This window comes from Aphelocoma coerulescens, chromosome 19 (genome assembly GCF_041296385.1).
Source record: "Aphelocoma coerulescens isolate FSJ_1873_10779 chromosome 19, UR_Acoe_1.0, whole genome shotgun sequence".
In the NCBI taxonomy this organism is placed as follows: domain Eukaryota; kingdom Metazoa; phylum Chordata; class Aves; order Passeriformes; family Corvidae; genus Aphelocoma; species Aphelocoma coerulescens.
Window position 1 is genome coordinate 7,318,990 of NC_091032.1, and position 9,792 is coordinate 7,328,781.

At 48.7% G+C, this 9,792-nt stretch overlaps 1 protein-coding gene across 4 annotated transcripts; it reads right to left on the bottom strand.

Moving 5' to 3' along the window:
• Positions 1 to 262: 262 nt before the first annotated feature.
• TMIGD1 (transmembrane and immunoglobulin domain containing 1) lies at positions 263 to 5,834 on the bottom strand. Of its 4 annotated transcripts, XM_069033301.1 has the most exons (8): positions 5,569 to 5,834; positions 5,199 to 5,298; positions 3,991 to 4,269; positions 2,935 to 3,213; positions 2,031 to 2,134; positions 1,737 to 1,765; positions 1,364 to 1,401; positions 263 to 966 (listed from the first exon to the last, which is right to left on the bottom strand). In XM_069033301.1, the coding sequence occupies exons 2-7, from the start codon at positions 5,275 to 5,277 to the stop codon at positions 1,395 to 1,397; spliced, it is 777 nt and encodes a 258-aa protein (XP_068889402.1). In that variant the 5' UTR covers positions 5,278 to 5,298; positions 5,569 to 5,834; the 3' UTR covers positions 263 to 966; positions 1,364 to 1,394. The 4 variants fall into 4 exon arrangements, with proteins under 4 accessions (XP_068889402.1, XP_068889401.1, XP_068889403.1 ...); XM_069033300.1 differs by having other exon boundaries at positions 264 to 1,401; XM_069033302.1 differs by lacking the exon at positions 1,364 to 1,401 and having other exon boundaries at positions 265 to 1,363; positions 5,569 to 5,833.
• Positions 5,835 to 9,792: the final 3,958 nt, after the last annotated feature.

The window sequence follows — 9,792 nt, forward strand, 5'->3', positions numbered from 1 at the left end:
CCTCTCACAGCCCCCTCACAGCCCCCTCACATGGACCCCTCACACAGATCGGTCACACCGGCCCCTCTCACAGCCCCCTCATAGCCCCCTCACATGGACCCCTCACACAGATCGGTCACACCGGTCCCTCACACCCACACAACCCCGGGTCCAGAACATTCCACACTGCCTGGAGTCCGTGCCTGCCCGCCCCGAGGAGCGACAGTGCTTGTGGCTGTTTGTGGCACAAGCTGGTGTCAGTGCCTGTCAGGGGCTGTGTGTGGTACAGGCTCGGCCCTTCAGGGCTGGTGTCACCCCTGGGTGAGCGACACCCACCCGGAGCACCGCCGTGCCGCTGTCCCCGGCTCTATCTGCACGGTGTCACGGATTAACCGGAGGGTTTGGGACACGTCTCCACAGCTGGTGGTGTTATTTAGGCCGAGTACCCAGGAGCATGAGGTGGCACCCCTATGGCACCTTGAGGGACCTCCCTGAGCACTGGTGAGTCAAGGACAGGCTCTGGATCTCACTCCAGATGAGGCTGCGGAATCTTCCTCTGGAGGAACTGCCCTGCTCTGCTGAGAAGAGCGCTGGTACATCAGAGTCTCAAATTGATTTACAGCACGCAGTGTTTATTGACAGTGTTAGTAATGGACTGTTCCAAGGCATGATGAGGCTTCAACAGCTTGCCAGGACCTTGAGAAAAGTGCTTGAGTGGCACATTTGTTGAGGGAAGGGACGCATGGAGAGGTTTTCCACCCATTGTGGCGCTGGAGCAATCACACTGGAACTTCACTGTGTGTCATCGAGCACTTGGGGCTGCCCCAAGCCCTGGGGGCTGTCTCAGCCACGGAGACGGGAGGTGCAGCAGCAGTGCTGAGTGCCAGGCAGCTTTTGCCCTGGCAAGAGAAGCTGAGGTGCCCATAGGATCATTGGGAAGGGGCAGGAAGTTGGGTGGCCACCACCCCAGCACCCTGTGGAATGGCACTGCAGGACAGAAAGCAGCTGTCAGCCCAACACCTCACTTCATTTGTGTGCATCAGCATCATAGTCCAGCAGAGATTCCTCTGTAAGAATCCACAACCCACATGCCTGACTGCACATGCATTCCTTGTTGGAATAAGCATGGAGAGCAAGAGCTGGCACCATCTCATGCAGCCCACCCACCTCAATGGTGCTCTAAGGAAAGGTTCCCAGTGACCAGTTCTAACAGTTCTGACACTCTAAGCAGCAGGTTAGAATCAACAGATGCAAAGAACCACTTATATTTTGAAAAAACATATAAACTTGACCCGAGAAAAGCTTGTTTCAGTGCTTTATCTCATCCTCTCACACAATGCCTTTGGTTGACCACTAGAAATGATGTTTTCTGGGTGTTCTTTACCTGCAGCAAAATGAACAGAAGAAACGAAAAATCACCTCCTAGAAAAAAAAGAACCACAAGTAAGTTGAATTCATCTGGGCTGTGTTCAGCTCCAGAAAGCTGTCAGCAAGCTGAGGATATGACATCAGGGTTTTTTCCCTTGCACACAGGGGTAGCCAGAGCCCTGGGATGGCCAGGGAAGGGCAGGATTTGTGTGTGTCCTGTCATGTTCCCAGGGACCCCTCTCTGCTGGGACAGGAGGTGTGGGTTGATGTTCACCAGCCAGAGTAAGAACTGGGTGGGTTTATCATGCTGAGTGTATTTTTCCAGCTTTTGCCAATTTTTAAGAAGGAATTAATCTCGAATAAGTGTGAACAAGCAGTCAAATACTTACAGAGCTGTTTCTTTTGGTTTCTTGAAGCACTGAAAAGAAAGAAACAGTCCTGTTATCTTTCATGTTTCCTGGCCATGGGGATATTGTTACAAATATTGCAAGTACATAATGCCTTCCACATGAAATATCTAATACTTGATGTATCTACTGGTAATTCTAAAGCAGAAGGTAGTTTGTAGCAGTTTTCTAACAGCGAAAAGCAACATTATGACATAGAACAGAAAAGGTAGAAAAAAACAGGGCACTGCAGCAAATAATATTATTTTTTTCCTATGAAACTAGAGCTTTCCATACCTTAAAAATTTTGTCTTTTCGAGCCACAATTCCAAAAAATATTGTGATTGTAACCACCACGACAGCAGCGATAACGGCCTCCTTGGGAAAAACAGGTTTTTTATCTGTCAGGAAAGAAGAGGTTGGATATGTGAGAGATTAGTGCAGCCACATAACCCAGAACATCTCACAGGACTGTGGAAAGACATATTTCTCTTCCCACAGCTGTCACCGCTGAGTTAACTGTTGCTCTCTCTGCTGTCTGCAGACTGACTCTGTGTATTAGTCCCCTGGAAAGAAGGGGGCTGAGCCTGTATCTTAGTGAACTGAAGAAGATCCCCCAGGCACTGTTATGCTCAGAAATAAGGCTGTCCAGAGGTACCAGTGCCACAGGTAACATTGCTTCCCTCGCTGCGCCAGGAGGGTAGAAATGAAAGGGGTCTGGGCAGAGGTGGGACATAAGTGCCTGGTGGGTTACCTCATTTAGAGTGACCTGTCTGAGCCCTGAACACCCAGCCCCTGTAGTCATTTCTGGAGCACAACTCCTCTTGCCTTAAGCAGCTCTTTGGGCATGACAGAATACTGTGGTCAGAGTAAGGTGCTTCCAGTAAGACCTGAGGTGCTTTAAACCACACTTGAGTGTGCCCTGTCAGCGTGGGAAGAGCAACAGTGGGATGAGCCCTCCCCGGGTCACACTTGCCAAATGCTTTTGAATAACAGGTAGAGCAGGAGAGGCCCTTCCTGGTGCTGTGGTCCCAGGCACAGGTGCAGGGAGAGCTCCTTGCTGTTGCTGTGCCCTCAGAAGTCCATGCAGAGAATTTACCACACTCCACTTAATGCTTCTTAATATAAATGGATTGCTGTCATTATAAAAGACAACAGAGAGTTATTTGTAAAGCTTAATGTTTGGCAGCAGCCTTGTTACCTTCAACTATGAGGTGGAAATCCCTTGTCCCATTTCCCAAGGGTGATTCCACCACGCAGGTGTAGGTCCCGTTGTCAGACTTCTGCACTTTCTTGATGGAGAGCCGAAAGACCTCACTGGTCTGGTGCAGCTCATGATGATTTTGCTGCAGGGTCAAGCTGTGGTTGTCCTTGTACCAAGTGGTTTGGGCTTGAGGGTTGGATTTGGAGTTGCAGGTCAGAGTAACATCTTTGCCTTCTTCCACATGGAGGGTCTCCTCTCCACTCAGCCGGGGAGGAACTGTTCACAGGAATGCAGTTCAACGGGTCATTAATAATGCTGTTCATAGAATCACAGGACCATTTAGATTGGAAAAGCCTTCTCAAATTGACCATTAACCCAGCACTGCCAGGGCCACCACGAAACCATGTCCCTGTGTGCCACATCTACACATCTTTTAAATCCCTGCAGGGATGGTGGCTCCACCACTGCCCCGGGCAGCCTGTGGCAGGACTCGATGGTCCTTTCAGTAAAGGAATTTTCCCTAATACCCAATCTAAGCCTCCTCTGGCACAACTTGAGGCTGTTTCCTCTTATCACTTGTTACTTGGGAGAAGAAACTGACCCTCCTTTCAGGAGCTTGTAGAATGCCTACCATTTAACACAAAGTAAGTTCCCTTCACACATCCCTTGTCCAGTGGTCTAACACATCACAGTAGTGCAGCCTTTCCTGATCCCGGGGAATGAGGAGAGCAATCAGTGGCAGAGACTGTCACTCCAGTATTTCCTCTGCCCTGACTTGTATCCTTGGGAAATAATCTAGGTGGAGGCAGGGACTCATCCAGAATATCTTTCTTTAAGGGCCCACCCACTCCTATAAAAGAGGCCTTAGATCAGACCATAAGCACCACTGTGGGAAGGGAGTGTCTTAGCACGTGAGTTATCTCCTCCTAAATGCATTTTTTCTTGGTGAAGACAGCATACAAGGAGGCAAAACACCGCCCAGACAGAGCTGCTCGGCCCATGACTCCATCCCACCCCAGCCATTCCCCACGGAAATCCACCACGGCGACTCACAGTGGACATCCAGGATCACAGACACCTGCACAGACTTGTCCCGCGCCAGCTTGCACGTGAAGGTGACTCCGTTGTCAGACTCGTTGACCGGGGATATGCAGATGTTACTGATGTTCACTTTATTCCCATCTTTCAGAACCACCTGCCCATCTCCCCGGTACCAGAGCAGCTCCTCAGCCTGGCTGCTGTTGTGTACGAGGCATGAGAGGGAGATGGGAGGGCCAAGCTCTGTAGACAGGGTGAAGTCAGCAGCGTGGTTATTTACAGACAGTTCCAAACCTGCAGAAGAAGGAGGATGAGGACATTTAAGTATCCTAAGCCATATTCTTCCCACAAAAGCTGCCCTGCTCATTTCTCTAGACCTTGACCTTGGAGGAGGTATGAGACTTTCAGGTTTCAATCTACCAGGTTTGCTGTTGTCAGGTGGAATGTTAGTTTTTGAGACAAGAAGCTGTCTTCATCTCAAAGCTCTACAGTTATTTAAAATAAAAATCAGGCTTTTGCAGAACACTAAGGCCTGAGCTGTGACAACAGAATGTCTGAAACCAGGAGTGACCATGTGACACCCAGCAAAAGGTCATTCCCATCCCATCACCCTCCTGCTGCCCATCACTGCTGCAGCACCACTGTGCTCACTGTTTGATATTCTGTTTTTCAGTTGAAGCTGGATGCCCTTGGGAGTGTAAATTAATCAGCCCCTCAGCTGTATCCCAGCTCTTGCAGAGCTGCAGTTTGTCAAAGGTACAAACCTCAGGACATACTAAATGAAAAACCAGTATGGGAGATAAATTATTGTAATGGGATGAAACTCGCTACTGCAGCATGGGCCATAGAATAATGAATTAAAAATATAGCTCAGAATATAAAGGTACTAAGGCCCTGTGAATATAAAGAAGTCTGAAGGTCCCTGTCTGAAGGTGTTCCCATATGGCCAAAGCTATCACACTTCTCACTGCTTAGAGCAGGTTTGGAAACTGTGGCCTCATCATCCCTGCTGCAATAATGTCAGAAAACACTGAAGTTTCCCCATTCCATTCTCTGCTATTCTCAAATCAGAGGCCAGTTTTCAGGCAGTCCTCTGGGGATCACCTCCGGAACACTCAAAAGCTGGGATGCTGCTGTGGCACATCACCCAGCCCTGGGCAGTTTCAATAGTTGGTGTGATGGGGCTTGGACAAAGCCAGGATGGGTTTTTTTCCATTGCTTACCTGTGGCTACACATGCCAAGAAGGAAATGGCAAGGACGGGCACTCCGTAGGGGACGGTGAGGCTGCGTCTCTGCACCATCTCAGAGGGGCCCAGCTGGCTCTGTTGGAGAGAGGGTCACAGCACTGCTGCCTCCGTCAGGGCTCGCAGGGGTTAATCCCTGCTGCCATCAGACACCCTGGGGAGAGCCCTCACAGCGGGGACAGGGTCACCAGGGAATAAACTGAGTCGATTGTTGCAGGGCATTTTCCAGTTCAGAGCAGATTCCAAGTGGGGTTTTATGTCTCTAATCTCCATTACATGAGTTTGTTGTCTCCAATCACCCGTTCAGTCAGGGGAACCAGTCTCTGGATCGGGTAGCACTGGACTTACCTTGGGAAGACTGTCTGGAGAGGCTGCTTCTGCTGGGAAATGCACAGTTCTTTCCCTTCCTTATTTATAGGGTCTGAATTTTAATACTTTATGGTAGTTCGTAAGAAGTGAGACCATAAAATGGGTTCAAGGCCTCGTTCAATTCCTGTATTTCTGAGCTCCTTGAACACTGAAGAAAAGTATTTGCTGGGCTCTGCTGGCTGTTTTATGAGACTTGCTGAGGCAATGAGTAACTAATGAGAGAGTTCCTGCATCAGCCATAAAGACTTTCAGCCAAAAATAATACCTTTTTCCCCCAGCTTTCTGGGTGTTCACAGCACTGTTTTACACCGCAGGGATTTTATCCTAGATTATCCTAGAGCAGCAGTAGACTCCGATTTGTCCCTTTCTTCCCAAAGCTCTGTTGCCATGTCCTCTTTTGAGTGGAAAATGAGAAAATTCACTGATTCAGACTTTGAACTGCATGTTGGCAGAGGAGAGAGTAGACACTGTCCTGCTCACCAGCATGTACCCCCATGCTGCTCCTGTGCTTAGCTCAGCTCTGGACACCTCCCAGCACAGAGCCAGGGGATCTGTCCCAGCTGTCCCCTCTGCTGGGACAGCTGTGCCTGGGCTGTGTGTGCCCAGAGCACAACTGAAGCACTTGGCTACGTGGAAATCTGTCTGGGAGTGCTGCTTGTACCTCGACAGAGTGACGGTGATGTGGTCACAAAGCACGGGGTCCTCGCAGCCTTCAAACGTGTTGTCACTGCTGCCAGTGTCCCTGCAGGCACATCAGTCATCAGGAATGGGCTCAGCAGAGCCATAAAGTGCATTTCATGAGCAGGAGGAGCCTGGGATGTGTCCTTGGTGTTTTCTTTATCTGTGGACGCCATGTCCCAACTCAGTGGCACAGAGGTGGGCAGGGAGGGCTCCTGCTCTGGGGCTGCTGCCTGCACACACAGCACAGGAGCACAGAGCACTGGTTATTTGTGGGGCTGTTGCAAACAAGGGTCACCTTTGAGTGTTAATATAACTCTTTCTGTGTTTATGGGTTTACCCTTAAAACCAACAGGGAATCACTCTCAGTTAAAAAAGTCTATGTGTACAAAAGTCCCTTAAAGAGAGAGTTCTCACTCTCCCTTCTAAAAACTGTCCTGTCCTTGTAGTATTCAACTAAATGTTGGTTTATGGTTCAGGACAAACTCCAATCCAAATGCTCTTCCTAGGAGTAAAGTGATCTTTGTGGTTTGGAATTAAGCTGAGTTGAAACAGAGAGGGTTTCAAAGGAATGGGCTGGGAAATGGCTCATGTGCTCCCTCCACAATGTGAGCCAAAGGCAGGAGAGTGCAGGGAAGTCCGTGCTCCCTCTGGTCACTGCACTGCACCGACTGACACTCTGGAGAAGAAGGAGGTGTTGGGAGTAAGTGAGGATGTAAAGAAGGAAAGAGTGGAGTTTGGGGGTATTTCTTTTAATGTAGAAATGAGAGTAAGGGAAAAGATTGTCAGGCAACAGCTGTTCTGTGGGGGGCTTGTTATGGTGTGAGGCCCAGCATCAACTACCATGGCAGGCAGTGAGGTGAGCTGAGGTTCTTCTGGAGCAATGGCAGTGTCCTGTTTTGTAGTGGGCTTCGGAATCTGCTGAAGGAAGAGGGACTAGAAAATCAAGGTGTCACCTGGCCAGAGGCACTGAAAGGCAGTTGTTTAGACCTGGTAAGAATTACTTTCGCAATGGCTTTTTACACTTTTCTTTTTATACAGGGTGTCATTAATCTGGTGGGTGTCTAATTACTGAGGTCTAGAGTTCTGTGGGTTGTGTTCTCCACCTTTCCATTACGTTTTGGAGGGACGTAAACCTCATGTTCCAGAATGTAAAGCAGCCACTAATGACTCAGACTGGGAGGAACCTCTTTAGGGAGGCAAGTACTCCACAGCTCTCCAGAGCAAAGGATCCAACCCTCACATTTGAGGTAGTTGGATCTGCACTGCCAAGGCTGGATTAGACAGACCATGGGCTAGAGTCAGTAATCCACCACACCGGTTCCTGCTTGTCATCCTTATGGCAACGCTGGACCAACAAACCCAGAATAAGACTACTGTTAAATATGACTCCGAACAGCCTCAAAGGAATTAATTAATAAGCACCAGTCTATTCCTGGGTGTAATCCAAGCCTTAGAAACTTGAGAAGATTTAAAACATGATAGAGATTGAGCAGAAGTTTTTCTTTTCCACTGGGGGGTTTCTTAACCTCCAGCTCAAAACTTCCCAGCAGTTTGGGTTCTGCATGGATCTCCTCAGTGCCTCTGGGAGCAGGGAGAGCAATTCCTAATCCCCCACACTCTCACTGGCAGATGAGATCTTGATTTATACTCAGCAGAGTTGTGAGGGCTGATGGTTGCTCCTGGAGTCAGGGGCATGGCAGGATCTGCACAGACGTGTGGAAACCGGGATTGTATCTATGGTTTTGTCAAGCAAACAAAGGCTGTAACAGGGCTGTAATCCTGCTCCAGAAAACATGTTTCTGCAATAGTGCCTGAGGCTCTGCTCTAAGGCTGCTCCTGTCTTCCTACTCCTTGTGGTTCCCCACTTCTAATCCCTTCTTAATATGTGGTGCTACCTATTTTGCAACATTTCCATTGTTGGAGGATGACTGTAACACCCAAATCCAGTGCCTCTCCTTGCCAAATAACTGGGCTGGAAAGCGAGGCTGTCAGGGAATGCTGCTTGAACTTACTCAGCACTCCTGTTCCCTCCCACAAAACCTATTTTTCCCAAGTATAAAGATTATGGAGATGTGATGTGCCCTGATTTCTCCCAGCCTAGACCCAACATATTTCTCACTGGTGAGATGGAGCGATCTCAAGTATTTTTTCGTAAATTTGTTAACAAATCTATTTTCTGATGATCCTTATATAAAGGTCACATGCTCTGCCACTGAACACAGAGGGATGATGAGTGAACTTTATCCTTGGGAAGGAAAAGGAATAGTTAAAGAAGCACTGAACCAGTGAATATTTTGAAATTTTAAAATAAATTCAAATAAAAATAGACATTAATGAAGAAACAGATCCTGGGATCATAAAAGTGGAGAAGAAGCCTTCAGGAAGGTGAGGCTCCAGCACAAGTGTTGGACGTGGATGCCACCTGCTGGGTACCCACCCACGGAAGCTGGCAGGGAGCAAAGTCACTTGGGAGCGCTGGAAACCGGATGAGATCGCTGTGATCACCTTGGCAGAAGCTCAGAGGCAGTAAATCCTGTAGAAGGCTGAAGCCACACTCATGACTGGGGAGGATGCTAAACTTGGTGCCTGTTTGATGCTGGTGGCCAGTACAGGACATTCCCTAGCAGAATTCCCAGAGCTGCTTCTCTTTCAAGACTATTCTGCTGTGGCTGCTCTACAGCCACAGATATTTTTGTCTACCTTGAAACTTTCATCACCAGTGGGATTTCTTGGAAGTGCTCTGCTGGAAAAGCAAGTGCTGATTTGATCTTGTGAAGTGCTGCCAAACAGTATTAGCAGTTTTAACTTCCCTGCTGTGGGGTCATCCCTCGCTCCCTCTGCGAGGAATCTGCAAAGACTGAGCTACTCCATCTTTCCAGTTCATGGGGAACCATTTGCTGCCGATCTTCAGGAGAAAATCACCGTCCTGCCCCATGGTTGGAAGCACTGTGGAGTGTGGTGAGGCAAAAGCCCCAGCTCCTGAGTAACCACCTTTTTGAGTGCCGCAGCACTGGCACAAAGCAGAGATGAGGAGGTGGGAGAGGAAGAGGAAAGGGAGGAGGAAGAGAAGGAGGAGACAGATCAGTCCCCAACCTGCGTATTTGCTCTCCCAGGGATGTGGAAGTCAGAGCTCTCCTCGGCTGGCCTAAGGAAATGTGAAGGGTTTGTTGTTACTGGCTGCTGAGCAAATGAGCTGGTGACTCATCAGCCTTTGCCACATGCTGCTTTTACAATTGGCCTGTTGGAGTTCCAGACAACTGGGCTTTTATCGGCTAAAAAGGGAAATGAGCTCAGTTACTCTGGGTAAATCCAGAGCAATTCATTTGCAGACTGAGGACTTAAAGCTATATAGTGGTGATCACTTCCAAGACAGCTAAATTCCCTCATGACATTCCTTCTCCCTTTTGGTTTAAGAACATCCTGATGTCCGAGGTCTTTTGGCTTTTCCAGTTTCATTTGATTTGGGACATCCTTTTGATGCATAACCCCTGTTTCCTGCTTCTTCCTCTCCTAAAGATTGTG

What these genes read in the sequence shown, in the direction of transcription:
- TMIGD1 (XM_069033301.1), bottom strand. Translation starts at nt 5,277, where the DNA reads ATGGTGCAGAGACGCAGCCTCACCGTCCCCTACGGAGTGCCCGTCCTT. An exon ending in CTTGGCATGTGTAGCCACAG is followed by an intron (nt 4,270 to 5,198) that starts GTAAGCAATGGA and finishes CTTCTTCTGCAG; the next exon opens with GTTTGGAACTGTCTGTAAAT. An exon ending in GAAAAGACAAAATTTTTAAG is followed by an intron (nt 1,766 to 2,030) that starts GTATGGAAAGCT and finishes CTTTCTTTTCAG; the next exon opens with TGCTTCAAGAAACCAAAAGA.